The sequence below is a fragment of the Crocodylus porosus genome, unplaced genomic scaffold (assembly GCF_001723895.1).
Source record: "Crocodylus porosus isolate Cpor-Errol unplaced genomic scaffold, CroPor_comp1, whole genome shotgun sequence".
NCBI lineage: Eukaryota > Metazoa > Chordata > Crocodylia > Crocodylidae > Crocodylus > Crocodylus porosus.
The window spans coordinates 233,185,445-233,205,273 of record NW_017728886.1 but is presented as its reverse complement, the minus strand read 5'-3'; the positions used below and the strand labels follow the sequence as shown (position 1 = coordinate 233,205,273).

At 44.0% G+C, this 19,829-nt stretch overlaps 1 protein-coding gene across 3 annotated transcripts in view; it reads left to right on the top strand.

The window, feature by feature from the left end:
* STK3 (serine/threonine kinase 3) overlaps positions 1-19,829 on the top strand; it is a 288,938-nt gene that overhangs the window by 127,567 nt on the left and 141,542 nt on the right. For 2 of the 3 annotated variants that reach the window (XM_019551118.1, XM_019551124.1), the window contains exons 7-8: positions 13,208-13,345; positions 16,216-16,341. The exons of the other annotated variant lie outside the window; for it this stretch is intronic. In XM_019551118.1, coding sequence (XP_019406663.1) covers positions 13,208-13,345; positions 16,216-16,341 — 264 coding nt within the window. The remainder of the gene's footprint in view (positions 1-13,207; positions 13,346-16,215; positions 16,342-19,829) is intronic. 3 annotated transcript variants of the gene reach the window in all.

Sequence of the window (19,829 nt, the reverse complement as noted above, 5' to 3'; positions counted from 1 at the left end):
CATAGTGCCATATACACAGAGCCCCCACATCCCCTCACACGCCCGAGGCACCCATTCCCCCACAAATGCCATACCTACCCACCCACCCCACATATCCACATACACTCACATGCTCTCTCATCCCACATACCCACACACCCACATCCCCCCACAAACTTATACCCACCCCCCACAACATGCAAGAGTAAGACTTCATTTTAAGCTATTGTTCAATCACCTCTATGCACACTACACAAATGCATGTAAATCAGGACAAATATTTTTTGAAATCAAATTAATGAATACTGTAGATGTTTGTGTTTTAGAATATAATTTGGTATTTTTCTGGTTCCAAGATGACAAAAACCCTTGCTGAAAGGAGTACTTCTGGGGGCAAGGGGAGGGACTTCTGGTGGCAAAGGTCAGAGGTTAGGGGGCAGGTATTCTAGTCACTAGATGGTGGCCAGGGGGCAGAGCATCTGTCAAGGGGCAGGACTACCAATGTGGCCCTCAACAGCTTGCCAGAACTTGGTACGTGGCCTTCTGCCAGAAATAAGTGCCTGCCTCTGTCCTAAGGGAATACCTGAACCAGAATGTCCCAATTGCTGGTGGTTTTCCGTGTGCCGACAAGCTTCACTAACATTATCGTTCTGCAGCGATTACTTTACACGTACAGTCCACAAACTCTGCCTTGGCAGAGTGTGAATCTGTCTCCGTTGCAGCCAGTGAAGCCCCCGACCCTCAAGACAACTGTGTGCTGCACATTTTATTTGTACTGGGATACTGAGCAGACTGGGACCTCCTTGTTTTTCAAACTGAGGTGATCCACCTCACATCTGTCAATTTTTCTACTGTGGCTCAGGCTGTAGTGAGGACATGTGTGTCAGCTATGGCTTAAAATTTTACAAGATCTCAGCATTTCTGTCCAAAAATGCCATGTATGTGTGCAAGGCGTTCTCTGATACATTCCATGGCATGATGCCCAGTGCAGTTCATGTCACCTGTAATATGCACATTCTGTCTTTAGTTAAGTGACATCTGGTGCATGCAGTTCCCTGACCTGGATAGTCTGGTGTCCTCCTTCAAGCACAGCCCATGGTGTAAGCTCCAGTACAAGGAGTCTCTCGACAGTCAAAGTGGGGACCCACATATGACTATGTTGCTGCCACCAGAGCCTGTGTTCACAAGGCAGAATTCATGCTTCAGTGTGGTCCATCACCATGCCAAGCATATGCTGTAGTCTGTGTGCAAGGAACTGGAGATTACACCCAGCCCATAGTGCATGTGCTCTCTCTTGGAACAGGGAGACATTCAAGATCAAGTGAAGTTTGTAGTAGAAAATGCCACCTGGTTCATGGAGCTAATGTAGTTTGAAACCTAGCAGGCTTTGATCCACCATGCACGCAACAAGCTGATTGATTTGATAAGATGGGTTGAAGACATGGCATCACAAGAACTGTCAAGCTGTTATCATGAAAACCAGTGGAGAAGGGACCTGTTCCAGGCAGTAGCTTTGAAGCTGAACCAGTACTACAGGTACAACCCATCATTGCCACCATAGTTCAGCCAACTGGCTGCCTCCTTTATTTAGTGCTGTTCTTATTTTCGACCCCAGCCAGATGCCTGTTTTGAGCTGTGACCTTCAGCTAGTGAAATCAATTCTTGGATGGGGGAAAGAGCATAACAAGGAACATGCTACTTACATGAATTTTGTCAAAGAGTGCCAGATGCTTGTGCCTGTCTTGTGGAAAGTGATCACAGAGAGAGTTCCAAATCTGTATTCCCTAGAAAAAGTTTGCCTCACCATTCCAACCAATTCAGTGGATGCTGAATGTGCCATCTTAGTGTATGGACAAGTTTTCACCCTGCAGAGATGGAGGGTGTCAGTGGCAACTGCCCATGGATGCTGCATGCTAGCATGAATTCCCTGAGTTAGCACTGAGTATTACTAAACTCCTTTTTACAATGTCATTAATAAAGTATGGTGATGTATTAGTTACAAATCATGGTGTGTTTACGTTTAATTTCATCAGACATTTTAGTTTAGAGTTTAATCAAATGTTTAGATTGCTTAATGGGCTGTTGATTAATGGATTCCATGGGCTAATTTGGGTGATTATACTGCAGTTTTGGGCCATCTGCCAATCTGTAGTGTAGGGTGAGACCACTGGGGCCCGATGGCCAATCAGAGGCATGGGCTGGAAGTGCTGCAATAAGACTTTAAAAATGGCAGCCAGTGTTGCAGTTAGCCCACAAAATCACCCATCTGCCACCTCAATATGGGTAGGTTCCTAAATATCAGCCTGGCTGAGGTGTCTATTATTCTGTGGTTTTGTGGTCTTTCTTTCTGCCCCACTACACAACTCAATAAGGTATAGCTGGATGGAGACCTCAAGGCTTTTTTCTATTGCCTATGACTAAGGGAATATTTCCTTGACAAGGAGCCACACAATCATGAACACATTGCAAACCAGACCTGTACACAACACAAGAAGGACAGCTCCTGGACACCACTTGACGGCTGCAGTTCCAATCAGGACCTGCATATAAACTGTTTATGTCTCAGCACCCACTCTGAGATTACCAGAAAACAAAAACACTTGCATTACAACCTTAGTCCTATGGAACATAGAGCAATAATCCACCTTAAAAATAACCCTGATATTATCCTACAAGAGGCTGATAAGGGGAGAGTGACCGTGTTCTTATGGACAAAAAAACATAAATACAGGGAGCTGAGAGACAACTTTGCAATATGGACCAGAATACCAGGAGGAACTAGAGAAACTCTTACAGAAGCTATCTCTGGAAACATAGGAGATGAATAATGCTTCCACTTGCCTAAGAGCACAAGCCAGGCAACTTTTACTTACTAAAGATTAAAAAACCCGGCAATCCATTGTTTCTGGCATTGGCACCATCAAAGAGGATGTTTCTGGCTATTTTGATTCAATCCTATTTCCATATACTATGGAAACTGCCAGGAATTTGAAAGATGCCACATATTTCCTAAAGAAACTAGCTTCCATTGACAGGCTTCCAGCTACCCTGGATATTGCATTCTTGGACACCAGCAGCTTCCATAAGGATGGATTACAAGCCATGAAAAACATTATCTCCAGTGAGGACATTGCTTCTGTTTCCATTGCACTTTCCTGCTTAGTGCTCGCACACAAATATTCAGATTTGGGGACTCCCTATACCTATATGAATGGCACTGTCATGGGCACACACATGGCCCCCAGTATCCAATATGTTTATGACGGAGCTTGAAGTCTGCTTCCTTTGCAGCTGATTTGTCACCCCTCTGGCATACTTAAGGTATATCATATATTTATGGCATGGACACACGGGAAAGAATTTCTGGAGAAATTCTATCGGGACTTCTACTACATCAAACTGATTCTGGATTACTCCACCTAGCAAATTCATTTATTGGACACCACTCTGAAAGTTTGCAATGGCTATATCTCCACCACATTTAATCAAAAACAAACTGACTGCTGCAGCTACCTCCAAGACAGCAGGCCTCATCCTAAGCTCACCACCATGTTGACCATAATGGTCAATGCACTCGTTGTGGGAACGCTCGGAGCCTGGGATCCCAGCAATGAAAGCATCCTGCATGCCTGCCGCATCTCCTGCCACTACGCCAAGCTGATGCGCTGCCTCATGGTATCCGACACCATGTGTTGGTCCCGTGACATCTACGTGGAACACATCATGGGCTACCACCAGTATTCCGACCCCACCAGACGAGCTGCTGCCGGACCGGACCCCGAGAGGACTGCCTGAGTTGCCCCCCACACAGCACCAAATGGACCTTCACTTCACTCCAAGAGCATTCTTCGACCATGGACGACCCCGCTCCACCCGAAGAGGACCCCCATGATGAGACTCTATATGGACTGAGGCACTTCCTCCAAACCACTTCCTCCACCATTGCGGACCATTGTAACGGGTTTGTGTGCATCTATCTCCTTTCTCTCTGTGTTGCGAACCTCCCCCTTCCCCCCCATCCCCCACCCCTGGGGTTAGTTGGCTAACATTGTATCTCCTGTAACCTAGTTGCGTTCCCCTCCTCACCCCCATCCCTCTATTGTTAGTCCCTCGCTTGGGTGATCTGTATTTCCCTGTCAGCTTTGTCATCTTTTCTCTGGATTCCCAATCCTAAACATTTACTAATAAAAGTCAATCTGTACTATATATAGTAACAGGAGAAGGGGCTGGACATTTACCATGCTGAACCTCAGCCTAGAGAAGGCTTTCCATGGGTATCTTACCGATTCCTGACAAGACACTGTAGAAGATGGACATAAGCAATAGGGTGTTGGTGAACTGGTTCCTGACTGCCCCAATTGGAGTGGAGTCAGGTGTGTGGTAGGGATGCCTACCCTCTGATCCTTTTTATCTGTGTGATGGAACTGCTTGCACAATGGCTCAGGTGTGAGCCTGGGATCCATGGAGTGGAGATCCCTGGGGGCAGCAGGATAGAGACAAGAGTCCCGGCCTACGTGGCAGCCTTAACTTCCTATGCAGAGAAAAGTGGTTGATAGATAACTGTAACATATTCAGGCCTATAGAGCAGTAACAGGGCCCAAGCTCAATGTGGCCAAGAGCACCTGCCTGGCATTGGGCAAACTTGGAGACCTATTTATCCTGGGGGGCTCTGTCACCCACAGTGGGATAAAGATCCTCAGGGTGGTTTTTGATCCAGAACTAAAAGGACAGAAAATGTGAAAAAAGGCCAAGGCCATAGTCAGACGCAAACTAGCTCTGTGGAACTTGTGCTGCCTGTCCATGAAAGGTACGTGGTGCTTATGAGGGCAGTGTGGCTACTGCCTCTTCTGTACACTGCACTGGTCATCTCCCTTCTCAGAGCAAATCATCCATGGCATTTTCTTCTGGGACACCAGATGGGAGAAGTTTGTGAGGAACAAGTTGTACAAGAGAAAAAGACTGGAGGCTGAGGAATGCTAGAGGTCTGGATGTTCCTCTGGACCAAGTACAAGAGCCATATTTGCAACCTGGCACTGGGGCAGACTCCAAAACAGCTTGCTTTGTGGAATATTTCACAGGGAACATCCTGTGAAGCTGGTAGGTGTACGGTACTCGCTGCCCAACATGCATCTGTGGACCCGGGAACCACCATGGTTCTATAAGGTCCTGGGCCAGTTCCAAGGTAGATATGAGCTACAAAAAGAAGGCCTGACAACCCTGAAAAGCCACCGTAAGGTACAGGAGGTGGTAAGACCAGGGGACAAAACATCAACCCTGGACCTTCTCTCCAGCAACAGCAGCAAGGCTGTGTGGGAATGAATCTTCCACAGGGACCTGCAGAAGGAACACAAGAGCCTAAACTGGCAGGCAGCTCACCGGACACTCTGCATGTGGGCACTGAGAAACAAAGGGCAGAAAGGTCCACTGAACTGCCCCAGAAAACCCTGCCTGAGGAAGGTGGAAACAACTGACCATCTCCTTTAGTAGTGCCCACATGTTAAGGAGCTGTAGAGGGTAAGCTTACTCCTCTAGATGATGACAGGGTTCAAGATCATGACCAGAGAGGCAGTGCTATATGGGTATCTGACCAAGGAACAGGGGCCCCTATCAGCCCACTTGGATCAGTACGTCTCCACCATCAGGACCCTACTTGTGTATAGGCACACAAACCTCTCAGTCAAGGACTGTGTGAATAAGATTTAGTGAATTGCAGGTATGCCACCTGATGGTGGAAGACAGTGGTGAAGAGATGATGGAAATCATTTGGAAGAGAAGCAATTGGCATAGGCTGTTAAAGAACAAATTCACTGAGGAAGTAATGATGATAATGATGAGGAGGAAGGCAGGGACAGTGACAAAAAAAGAAGTGAGCAATGAGAGGAGAAGATGCTGCCACTGCCAACATGGCCTAAGGACTGAGGAGGGGATAGGAAGAAGAGCAGAGGAATGAGGGAATGGAGGCAGTCCAGCATGATTGTAATGGGTAAAGAGATAGACAGGTATGTCAGGGCACTTACTATAATGGGAATTTGATGTTGTAAAGGTGTATGTGTGCCAGGGCCTGTCTAGTGAGCTGGATTGGTCATGAGACAGGGCTGTGAAAATAGAGGTGTCTGTCTGTTTATCTATCTATGTATCTATCTATCTATCTAGAAATATATTTTTGCAGAAAAGAAAAAAGCACTATATATATGAGGGGTGGGCAATTATTTCAGCTGGAGAGCTGCTTAACGCACTTTGGTGAGTTATTGAGGGCTGCAAGGGTAGCTTTGCCCTTGACAGGTGCCCTCCTGGTCACCGTCTTAGGACTGGACATCCTCCCCTTGAATTCAGAAGTACCTCTTTTGGGAAGGGGGTTTGGAACCACAAAACCCCCCAAATTATATACTAAAAATCAAACATCTAAAAGAGTGTATTTTAATTTTATTTCAAAAATAAAATTTGTGTGTTTGTGTCATGTATATAGAAGTGATTGCATAATAGCTCAAAATGATGTATATTGTATATTGTGGAGTGAGGGTGTGGGGTTTGTGGTGGGCTGTGGATGTGTGTGTGTGGGGGGAGTAGGGGAGGTGGGGACGTTTGTGGGGAGGTATGGGGTTTGTGGGGGGTGTTGTGGGTGTGCTTATGTGGGTGTCTATGCAGGGTGTGGAGCTGTATGTGGATGTGGGGGTGTAGGTATGGGGAGTTTGTGGGAATGTGTGGGTGAGTATGGGGTTTTGGGGGCTGTGGGTGTGTATGGTGGGGAGGGTGTGGGGGGCTCCCCTATAAACATGCCTCTCCATTGTGCATAGCCCAGCAGCAGGTAGAGCCCCCTGGCAGCACCTTGTCCTGGTGAGCTCCAGGACTGAATGTGGCTGGGCCACCAGCTCCATTGCATGGGGCGCACACGCTTGTGTTCCATGCTGCTGCGGAGAGCCTTGTGCGATGAAAAGGGGAATGCAGATCGTGGGGCTTAGCTGGGGCAGCAGGGAGAGAGGTGGAGCCAGCCTGGCTCCCAAGTGCAGAGCTCCCCACTGTTCCCCATGACCTGCGCATAGCAGTGAGGGGGGCTGGGCTGCCAGGTCCATCAAATGGGACTGTTCCCACAGGTGTGCGGCTTGGGCAGAGAACCAGGGAACTGCCCCCACAGTCATATGGCTCAAGTGGAGAACCAGGGAAGTGCATGCAAGCTCCACACAATGAAGCCAGGTGGACCCAACACCCCCACTGGCCCAGGCTCTGCACTCCTACTGCCCCACCATGGGTCCCCTCTGGCCCTAGCACTGGGACACCAGTGTGGGCCTCACACTTCTGCCCAGCTGCTGCTACTTTGTTTTCACCTGCTGCGGCCAAGGCTGCCACTTTCCCCACCCTTGCCCTCCACTGCTGCTGCCTTTCCCCTGCCACTTCCCTACCTTCCTGCCCACCTGCCATTCCACTCCCCTTCGTTCCCTCTGCCCACCTTCTGCTGTCACTTCCCTCTTCCCACCCGCTGGCACTTCCCTCACCTGCTACCCCTCCCCTACCCACTGCTGCTTCCCTACCTGTGGGGCTGGGGTCAGGACTATCCCGTGGACTAGAGTGGAAGCTCAGTGTGCGCTGCCCCTGTGGGAGTAAGCAGGGCTCAGCCTCATGCAAGCACAGCAGGGACAGCCTAGGGCTGGGCTGGATAACAATGAACTGGTAGGAACCTGTCCGTGGGCCAGATGAAATCTTCTGGTGGGCCGTTTTTTGCCCACCCCTAGTATGTAGGCAGGTACAAAAGTGCTGCTCAGAAGTGTGATTATAGAGTACCCGTGCTAATACTTACAGCAGTTTCAAAAAAGGTAAACTGGATCAGTTCTGTCTGAACTAAGTCTGTGGGTACATGTAGTAACTTGCCTATATACAAATTTTGCCTCTCATTTTGATTTGTGCAGGAAGAGCAGGGTCTGACAGTGGGGAGGAGGGAAAGAATTTCAGGGGGTGCCAAGAGCAAGCGGACTGCTTGATCCCCGCCCCCCAGATTTATTTTCCGTGCTGTAGCAGTGGGAGGGAGATGCATGAAGGCAAAACTCCAATAATTAGATTCTATACCTGGACAATTATAACAAATGTATAACTTTTTCATATATATAATCTAATTATTGGGGAGTTGTCTTGTGTTCAGGTTCATCTTACATTCAAGTAAATATGGTAAATTACTTGGATTTATCTTTGATCTACATCCTGGATACAGATTTGAGACTCCTCTGCATGAAACTAATTAAAACTATAGGTTGGTTGAAAGAGATGACATGAGAAAATGTGAAGATAGTGTTAGAGCATATAGCAACAGGAAGTGATGGGACCTCTGATGAAGAAGTCAGATGAGACGAGAACCAGGAGAATGCTGGGAGATGTGGAAGGAAGTGACCAACTGTTTGAATGAACACTGAAGTTTAGGAAAAAAAACATTTTTTATTTGATCCTATCATAAGCTATATAGTTAAGCAATATGTTGTTTAGAAGCAAGCAAGTTAGGAAGCTTATCTTTCTGAACATTAACATTCTTCTATCAAAATGGTTTTCAAGATAAGATAAAACTATATTGCTTTTCTTTGAAACATATATATAAATTGTGTCTGCCTAAGCATCTTGTTCCTTTCTTTAGCAAAATAATCTACTGACTCTTAGTTACTGAGTCCTTCATTGAGATGGGGTTCAGTTAGAATGTTAATTTCACTTTTTTATGTAGTAATAACTAGCAACATTTGAGTTGCATATCTAAAATTGTTTGCAGACTAATATTGAAGGAACCATATGCCAGGATTAACACTCCCCCCTCCCAAAGCCTATGGTTTAGTTCCTAAATATAAGTTAAAACACATAAATAAGTGGTCTGTTTTTGCTTTGAAGTGCTGCACCTTACAGACTAACTGAATCAGTAATGATGAAATAGACTGCTGCTTATGAAAGCATTAGGTTAGTCTAAGAGATGCAAATCTACCCTGCCTTTTTCCTAAACTATCTTTAAAAGGGAAGTAAAAAAAATAAGCATCCTTAGAACATTCCTCTGCATTTGATGGCTTATATATTTAATTTTTGTCATAGTTCAATGTTCGTTATCAAAAAGAAGATGCACATTTTTGGTTTATTTATGATGACACTATGCAAACAGTAGTTACAATAGGCCATTTTGCCCTTGTGTTTCTAATAGCTACTGCAGAACTGATATGTTAAGTTTAAGATTATCTGAAGATAAGCCTACAGCTCGGCAGTTCAAAGTTCAAAAGAGATCATTACCTTCAAGGACAGAAACAACTAAGTTTGTCATCCAGTGCTTTATAGCAGGAGTATCTAGGTAAGTGACCTGGAACTCTTCAATTCAGTGAGCACACACAACGCAGTCATCAGCATATTAAAAACCAGCAGTGGAGGTATTGCTTGTCCACTTGTTACAATTAGAGGTCAGTGTTTGGAGACAGTTGAGCATTTTCTCAACCTGAGTAGCCACCCCTTCCAAAAAACAAACTTATCTAATAATATTCAATACCAGATAAAATCTGCCAGTGCTGCCTTTGGATCTCTCTGAAATTGTCTTCGGTGATCATGACATCAGGCCCCAAATTTACCATCTAGCAGGCTGTTGTTGTCAGTACTATTGGATGTCTTCAGAAAATCTTCTACATCAATCTGAAGGACAGAAGAACAACTGCCACCATTCTGGCTCAAGGAAATACTGCCAGCATTGAAGGCATATTTATATGGTACCAACTCCTTTGGACAGAATAAGCCTTAAAGGATGCCTGACAACCAGCTCCCAAAACAGGTCCTATATTCCCAGCTCACCGGTGGCCACCGCTCTCGAGGTGGATAGAAGAAGATATATGACCTTAAAGGCCAATTTGAAGAAATGCAGTATTAACATAAATATTTGGGAAACTCAATCACTGAATCATCCCCAGTAGTGTCACGATGTACTACAAGGTATTAGTCATTTTGAGCAAACTTGTCTCATTAGGGAGGGTTATAGAAAAGAGGCCGAATGAAAGAGCTGTGACCCAAAATTGCCAGGATCTACTCTTGGAACTATTTCCATGTCTGCAGTTGAACATGTGGATCTTGGATTGGCCACCTCAGTCATCTGCAGATTTACTTATGACTTCCATATTTACTGGATGACGGTCATCCTCATATTGAGGGGCTGCTGCTACTGATAGCAGAAGTACTTCATTTATACCAATAGTTAACCCATCATTGCAAACTATCAGTTTAAAACTTTTGGCATCTCAGTTCAAAAGCTGGTGAAACCTTGGAGAGTAGCCTCTCCTCTCAAAGAACTTATTTTGTTATCACAGGAAACTTCATTTTATTAAACCTAGTGGCCAGAGATATTACTGTAGGAACAAATTTATAAAAAAAGAAAGTATTTGAATTGAAATAGATTATGTGGCTTAAAAATGTTTAATGAAAATTATAATAAACAGGTTTTACATTATTCAGTTTTCATAATTTTAGAGAAGGATTTTTGAACAATGAACTAAATTCAATAGGCAGTCCAAATATGTTCACAGGTTATGGGGCAAATTTTAAATTAATGTCTCTGTCTCTTCCTTCAATGCTTCAGATGATAACCTTATATTTTTGTTAGTTTTGCATTGTAGAATGTAGGAAAAAATGAAGGGGAGAATAAGTAAGCCATGTCTTTTTGTTACTTTCATGCTTTCTCTTTGGGAAAAATAATAATTTTATGAAGCAACTGATTAAATATGTACTTCTATCATGTGATAGGTCATTGGTTAAAGACTTTTTATTCCTCTTCCTTATTTGGCTTATATTTCACACTTGATATTTGGGAAGGCTGGCATTATCCTGGGCTGGTCTGTGGACTGGATTTGGCCTGCAGTGGACTCCATTTCTCATCAGCCACTGCCTGTGTCATTCTGGCAGGTCTCCATGGAGACCCTAGGAGTAGTGGGACAGCACGGGCCCAGTGTCTCCATGGAGACCAGCCTAAGCTGCAGGTTATGTGGCTGGGTGGGGTGCTGCTCCAGGGCTGGGTCCAGGATCTTGCAGCAGTGACAGTGCAGGCTGAAGCCTGGGCAGAGCCATGATCTGCTGCCCCAGGGTCTTGCAGGTAAGTGGATCATGGATCTGCCCTGGCTCTGGCCTGCACTGTCATTGCTGCAAGATCCTGGCCCTGGCTCTGACCCTGGCCCCAGAGCAGCCTCCCACCCAGTCGTGCACCTTGCCAACAAGCCTCTCAGGCTGGTCTCCATGGAGACACTGGCCCTATGCTGTCACAGCCCTACCACTCCTGGGGTCTCCATGGAGGCCCACTGGAACAACTCAGGCAGGGACTGCTGGGAAATGGAGTCTGGCCACTGGCCATATCTACCGTTTTGCCCACACCTGCATTATCCCTCTTTTTGTCCTCATCTGGGCTAAAATAAGATGCCATGAAAAACAATGGCACATTTCTCATTGACTTAAATGGACACAGTTTTGAAATATGATCTTTGATCTGGTATCCCATGATGTCCTCGTGGGAAAATTGGTGGATTGTGGGCTTAACTGCTCAACAGTAAGGTGGGTAGGAAGCTGGCTGTGGGGTAGGACCCAGAGCGTTTTTATGAACGGATCTGTGTCATCCTGGTGAGAAGTGGCCAGTGGCGTCCCTCAGGGGTCCGTGCTTGGTCCAGTGTTTTTCAACATCTTTATCAATGATTTGGATGTGGGGGTGAAGAGATCACTGGCCAAGTTCATGGATGACACCAAGTTGTGGGGGAGTGTGATCACACTTAAAAATAGGCTGCAGATACAGGTGGACCTAGACAGGCTGGGAAGTTGGGTGGATCAGAGCCAGATGAAGTTCAACATTGAGAAGTGTAAAGTGCTCCATCTGCAACATACTTACAGGCTTGGTGACACCAAACTGACTAGCACCACAACTGAAAAGGACCCAGGGGTAATAATAGACCATAGTAGACAATAATATGAACACGAGCCATCAGTGCAATGCTGTAGCCAGCAGGGCAAACAGTACTCTGGCATGCATTAACTGATGCATCTCAACAAAACCAAAGAAGTGATTCTCCCACTTTACTTATCATTGGTGAGACCACAGCTGGAGTCTTGCATCCAGTTCTGGGCGCCACAATTCAAAAGGGATGTGGAAAAGCTTGAGAGAGCCCAGACAAGAGCCACCCATATGATCAGAGACTTGCAAAGCAAACCATATGAGGAAAGGCTGAGGGGCTTGGGTCTTTTCAGTCTAAAAAGGAGAAGGCTGAGAGGGGACTTGGGAGCAGCTTGCCACTATATCAGGGGAATACATCAAGGGCTCAGCAAACAACTGTTCACCAGGGCATGTGTGGGGAAAACCAGGAGTAATGGCCACAAACTCCTGGAAGACCTTTTCAGGCTTGACACTAGGAAAAACTTCGCAGTCAGGGTGTCCAGACTGTCGAATAGGCTCCCTCCCGTGTTGGTGCAGTCACCTACCCTGGAACTCTTCAAGAAGAGATTGGATGGTCACCTTGCTGGTGTCACCAGACCCCAGTAGTTTTCCTGCCTAGAGCGGGGCGGCTGGGCTTTATGATCTTGCAAGGTCCCTTCCAGCCCCTTACAGTCAATCTATGAATTAAACACTGTGATTTTTTTTTCCTTCCTGGAGAATTTCTCTTTGTAGTTTTCAGCAAAGTAGTACAAAGAAGAAAGTAGTGCCGTTTTTGTAATATCTAAAAGACCTTTGTTAGTAGTGTTTGTCTGGCCTCTTGTTAAAGATTTTTAGGGTTAAATTTCAATCACGTTGGCATAAATGTAGCTTTAAGTTACACCTAAGTATGTAACAATGTAGAAGCAAATCAGACTCTTACTAACCTCTAGCAATTGTTTTTTAAAATTGAAATTAAGTTAAGGGGTGGCAAGTGGATTTGACTTTCATTCAGCAGCATTTTTAGATATGTCTGTTTAACCAGAAAATACCCTTACTTCTGCCAAGTCTTTCAGAAAGAACAAAATCTTCTCTTGAGACTGATAAACAGTAATAGATAAAATAAAGAATGATGTGCTCAATGGGGTACAGTTTAAGTAGAGGAAATCTAAGGGGAAATATGTACATTAGTAACAGATGGATTTATTTCCTGAATTTCAGTCATGCTGGAAATCTTATACCAGTTAAAATTTGTCCTCCAAATTCTTGGTCTGATAAAAAAAAAAAAAGTGAATAAAACTATTTATTTGGTTACACTATGTGATTTTTACCATTTTTTTTAAATACTAGGCTATTTTTATGATTCCCACAAATCCACCTCCAACATTCCGGAAGCCGGAGCTGTGGTCCGATGAGTTCACTGATTTTGTGAAGAAATGTTTAGTGAAGAATCCGGAGCAGAGAGCTACTGCAACACAACTCCTACAGGTTGGTATTGAAGCTCCTACAGAAATGCCACCTCTCTGCTTTTGTTGATCGAGACAGATCTTTGTAAACCTGTAGGAACTAGGGATAAATCCTGTTATGGCCTCATTGTCTTTATTATCTCTTCTCCCTTTCCTGCTAAGTGTCCATTTGTACCTTAGTTTCTATACTTCCATCCTTTTTGTAGGTCTCTTTTACCAATCCCCAAAATTAAATAATTTTTAGGTATGGTTATAATAAACACCTATATTATTTCTTTGCACTAGCTCTTGTTTCTTCAATTAAACACACAAGGCCCATCCACTTGCACCTTAGTCTTACACACTTTTGTCTAATGTTGTGAGAAGAATATAAGCTGTGACAGTGGGGTCAAAAAGAGGCAGTAGTCTTGCTGGTGCTAAAGGTAGCATTGCTTGAAGTTGCCTGGATTCCAGGCATGTCTAAATGGTTTTAATGTTTGTATTAGTCCCCTTAAATTAAAGGGTGATTGATGTCCTATAGGACATAGGACCATGGAAAATTATCCCAATCTTACTCTGTCTTCAGAGCTTTGCCAGACCTGTGTCTCACACCTGTGACACTGGCAAATGGACTTGACCTAGTAACAAGACTGTTCCTGTAATTTCCCTATAGGATCTTTTATGTCCATATTCCTCCTCTTTGAGAGGATGCTGCAATCCCTGTTGTACTGCTAGATCAGATAGACCTGATTTTAGCACAGGGAGACTCAGGAAAGATTTACTTATATAGCTATTCTGCATTAAAGCATCTGATGTCAGATGGAAGCCCTTAGAATCTGCCAGGCAGTTAGAGTGGATGAAAAATGTGTGCTATTTTATATTTTATACATTGGGGTTTAGGGTCTGTAAAATAATAAAGTTGTTTCACTGAAATTGCCTGCAGTGCCTCGGGGACAGCCAGAAATTGCTGTGGCAAATTTGAGAGGAAAAACAAAATCATTGTTTCTCAGGGGGAGGGCAGCAGGGGAGGGAGCCCCAAGCCCACAGTGAGCATCGTTGAAAGACATTAATTTTAACACTGATACTCTAAGCAGTAGTTCTCAACCTATTTGATCTGGTGGGCCACAACTCACAGCTCTCAATGTGTCACGTGGTCTGAACCCCACAGCTCAGGGCCCCCCAGCTGCCAGGGCTACAGGACCAGGGCCCACAGACTCTTGTCCTCCACCCAGCAGTGCCTGAGCCCCAGCTGCTGCCCACAGGAGGGGACGGGAGCACAGAGCCTGGCTTCTCTTTCCTCCCTCCCCCCTCACTCTGTGGGTAGCACAGCCAGAGCGGAGCCCTTGGGGGGGCATGGATACAGGCTACACGCTGTGGGCTTGGGATTCCCCACCCTGCTGCCCTCCCCCTGGGGCCTCCATGGCTCAGCAGCTGGGAGGCAGCATCAGCTGGCAGGAAGGCTTGGTGCCACTGCTGGGAGCCCTACACTGGCCATGCTGCTATGGTGAGGTACACCCTACCTGCCCAGCAGCAGCAATGGCATGGAGTTATGCTTCCCGCTGCTACCAGGCAGGCATAGGGGTGCCTCTGTATGGCAGTGCGGCCGGTGTGGGGTTCCTGGCTGTGGCACTGAGCCTTCCTGCCCCACTCTGTTGTGGAGGTGTCTGAGGGAAGAGCAGTAGGGTGGAGAGCCCTGAGCCCACTGTGGATAGTTCGCATCTGTCTCTGCCCCGTGCACATATCCGGGGGTGATTTGCTCCCTAGGAGTGCATGCAGTGGTGGGGAGCCAACTCCCCCACTGACCCCAGATGAACCCTCTGTGACTCCATCCTGCTCCCTGGCCAGGCCTTGTGGCTGCACATTCCTGCCCTGGCCCTGGGCTCCACACACTGCCCCAGCTGGGCAGTTCCCCTAGCCCCAGCTCTGTCCTGCCTTGCCCTACTCTACTCTACTCCCTCCCTCACCATGGGGGCCTCAGTCTGCTCCCCTCCTCCACCTCCCCACATAGATTTACCTGGAGGCTCCCTGCTATTCTCTATGCTGCCTGACTGCCACATGCATGTGTGTGTGTGCATATGCATGTGGTGCCCCCTGCCTCCCATTGCACTCCCCCCAGCCCAAGCAGCCCTCTGCCTGCAAGTCATCATTTTTTACAACGTTATTTTTCATTTAGGGTAATAATTTATTCTTTTGCCAGTCTCTGAATTGCAGATAGATTTATTAGAAATGTCATAGAAACTCTTAATAGATAAGTTAGAATTTTCTGACAGCAGGTGTTTAATTGAGAGGAACATGCATACACTGAATTGTAAGAAACAGGTAAATGATATTTTAAATGGTTTTAGGTTTTATTTTTAATCGGCCAGTGAAAATGTAGTTCCGCTTTTTTTTGCTTGTTTCAAATTCTGGCATTGCAGATGATTAAATGATTCATGACATATTAAAATACAGATTTCTTGAAGTAAGTAACAGCAATAGTTGATCTGCTTCTGACCACTAATTTATGCTGTCATCTTGTTAAGATTAATTAAATGTTGTAACTGAATATATGAAAAAGTTTGTTTTTCTATGTCAGACAATCACCACTGTTTATTTACAACCTAATGCACATTTCCTTTGGACAATTATACCCTTAACTATAAAGCAGTTGTGTTATATGGTTACATTTTCCCATGGATGATGTTTAAAAAATTCAGGTAAATAAAAAAAGGAAAATCTTATTAGTTGCAAAGCAACTAAAAGAGGTAGTCTGTTCCTTTAACCTTGATTTTAATTAGTGTGAGATGTGAAAAGTATTTATCACTGAAGTCTGTGATGTTGAATGACCTGTTACTTTTAACATCTGTTACTTTTAATTATCCTGTAGCTGAAGAGTATAATATATTCATATTGTATAATATCATGGTTTTCTAGCACACATTTATTAAGAATGCCAAGCCAGTCTCAATTTTGAGAGACCTGATCACAGAAGCTATGGAAATCAAGGCAAAACGACATGAGGAACAGCAAAGGGAACTGGAAGAAGAAGAAGAAAATTCGGTGCGTGTGTGGTTTTTTAAATTATTTTAAATTTACATTTTATCTTTTATAGTTTTTTGGTCATTTTTTCTACCTAAGTGTGTAAATATTTTGAATCGTTTTAATTTATCTTTGACATGTGAGGCCTGAGCTAGTCAGTCATACTCATGTTGAGTAATATTTCTGTGACTAAGGCAACAGCAGCTGATTTACTGCACAGCTTAATCAGCTGTCCTTTTATGAACTCGTATTAGAATAGAGTGGCTATTTCTACCTTAACTCTGTTATCCTAGGCTAAACAAAAATGGGCAGACTAAGATTTTAAAGAAATGGATGGTATATTCAGATAGTAGGTTCCCAGTTCTCTGAGTGCCTGGTTTAAGAAAAATACTGACTACTCAGTTGGTTTTATAAAACAGGTATTTACAAGATAGAATTAGCAATCTGAGTTGAATTGGATGATATCATCTTTACATTACAGATGTGACTTTCACACAGGCTTGTTAGCCTGTGTGTGACGGTAGCAGGTGATAAAGGTAAAATGTGTATAGTTTTACTTGTATAAGTAAATCATTCTTCCTTAATTTTATTTCCAACTGTAAATTACTTGTTTTAGATCTATGAAGTGTTGCTCTGTGAATTTCAGACAAACGCTTTGCGATATGTGCCACTAGAGGAACCAAGATCATTCAGGAATAAGGCTCAAGAAGAAGTTGACAACATGAATCTTGATATGAGTCTGACAGATTTGAATAAACTGAAATGGATAGTATATTTGACTATATATTGTGTGTCACAACTTGAACGTAAAGAATCTTAGTTATGTATTTAGGAGTTTAGGATGATGCATAAAGGAACGTATTCTAGGCAAATAGTGTAGAGGGTTTGTTTGGGATCTGGCCTAAGACACATTCTTTGTTTATATGACATTTATCAGTTCCAGCAGAGTGGTTCATTGACTGACAGTATGTGCTTTTAACATGGATTATCTCTGGGTAGTATTTGCCTGTCCAGTAATAAACATGAAGGGAAGGATGGGATTAGCTTTCCTATATGAGCAAACACCATCTATATGAAATGATGTAACTTTATATGCAGTTTTGTTGCTTGGTATTTATAGGATAAAGAGATCCTTGAAAAGGCTAATTTATCAAAAACCATACAAAATTAATGTTGGGGTTTTTTGCATGTTTTTCTTCTTGCTTACTGCCTCTCAAGCTCTAAAACTCAGAATGTTGGTATTGTTTTTGTCATAAGACCTCAACAAGGAGCAGGATGTAGTTGCAGTTTCATTCAGGTGCAGACTGAGAGCCAGATTTTTACTTAGAAGCCTTAAGTAATCTGTGTAAGCTTTATGCTTAGCCCAGTTACTTCCCCTAGCAGGCAGTTCAGCTGTACTAGCTGGATTGCTGGTGGAAAAAGGAAGCCAGAACTCTTTCCATCTTCACAGTAGGGAGGACGAGCAGCTCCATGCAGGCCATGCGGCCTCTCACACTGCTATCCTGATATGGACATGGAGTGCATGGAAGGAACTCTGCAGACACCAGTGAAAAGAATTGAAGCAAGTTAACCTGAATATTACTTAGCTGTTTCTGTCTTGTATGCTATATATGATTGATATCTAGTTAGATATCTAGATAGACATGCTAAATAGCCACATGGTAGAGATATGCAAGAGAGATGTGAAATTTACTCCACTAAAATTTAAACTTGACAAATGATGGGCTAACAAAGCAATAGTAAGGTAAAAAGAAGCCAGAACATAGACATAGAAGACAGTGTACATTGGTAGTGTTCAGCCTTTTGGCCCTGCAGATTAGATGAATGGTGCAGAGCTGGTTTGTGGAGTGAATCAGTCCCTGTATGCCTGGATCAGACCCTGAGCTTCCTCAGCCCATCCCTGCTTGTGTGGTTTGGGCCCTGCACTGCCTTAGCTGGTCCTGCGCATGTGATCTAGTGTGCAGGGCCACACTGTGCAGCCCCCATTTCTCCCCATGGGTCTGGAAATTTGGCAGCATGGAAGCAGAAATTAATACTGTTAATGTTCCCTTGTCACCAAATTTTTGGACCTGTGGGGAGCCCCACGGGCCAGATGATACAGCTCTAGGGGCTAGTTCTGGCCCTTAGGCTGGGGTTTGAGCACCCCTGGTGTACATCATAAAGATTGCATGGTTATTCAGAACAGGCCAGTGCTCATTGCGGCACAAAAAATGTATTTTGTTATATTGCATATGTACCATTCTTGCATGCATCATGGTTGAAATTTGTCTTAGGAAGAGATTTGAATGAGGAGGGAGCAATAGACTTGTATCTTAGCTCAGGACGGTTATTCCATATTGAGATAAGATGGTACATAGAGGGAGTAAACCTAGGAACAGTTAAAAGAGAAGGTGACAAATGTAGCATACAAGCTGGCATCCCTAGCAAAATGACAAGGCTAAATAAACTCCATAGATAAGTCATATATTAAGTAGATAAAAATGTTTAGAAGAATTCATCTTTACTCAGAAAGGTGACTGACAAATTTTGTCCCTATATTTTGATCAATGTTTCCCTGCCCTTTTATGATGCATTTTTACCTTAATTCTTTATATAATTATACCAACCAATCATGAATGGAAAGATAGACTGTCCTTTTCTTTGAGGCTTATGGAGTTATGGTTAGTATCTGGTGGCTATTTTTTGCAAAACATGCCAATGAAATATTTACTATTAAGAAGTATAGTTGCTGCTGACAGGAACTGTATATACTCTAATTCCCTATACACTGCTCAGAAAACTAAATCCTTTAATGAAAAATAGCTTAAACCTGTAAAAAATGTTATAATGTAAAAGAGAAGTTGTTAGGGAGATAACATTTAAAACTTTCATCATGAAAATTATTTAAAGTAATCTACCTAACAAACGCAGTTTCAGTTTCAACAACAGTTATATAGTGGTAATTCATGAATAGTTTTCATTGTATTCCAAAGCATAAAAAAACCTCTTGGTCTAAACGAGTTTTAGTAATTCCTGAATGCTGATGTGGCTATCCCTTGTGTTGTTATTGCAGTTTCAGTACAATCCATCATCATAGGAAACTCCAGCTTTCATATGAGAGGTGAAACCAGGGTCTTGCCAAATTGCAATCATTAAAGATTCCAGTACCTGTTTTATGAGTGCAGTAGTTTACCCTAGTATTCAGTATCTGTACTTGCAGTTATGCACTACCTGTTAACTATACTTACGCATTTTTAATTGGACAAATTATTTTCTGCATGTCCTAAATTGTATAGAGGTAGGTTAGGAGTAGGTAAAAGAAGGAGGGCGTGTCTACACATTCATTAATGTGCATGTGCTTTAAGCAGGGTGCAAGGTGATGCACCTCGGGAGGAACAACTGGCACCATACCTACAGGTTAGGGAACTCTCCTCTTGTCAGCATGGAGGCGGAAAAGGATCTGGGGGTCATCATTGACTCCAAGATGAACATGGGCCGGCAGTGTGGAGAGGCGGTTAGGAAGGCCAACC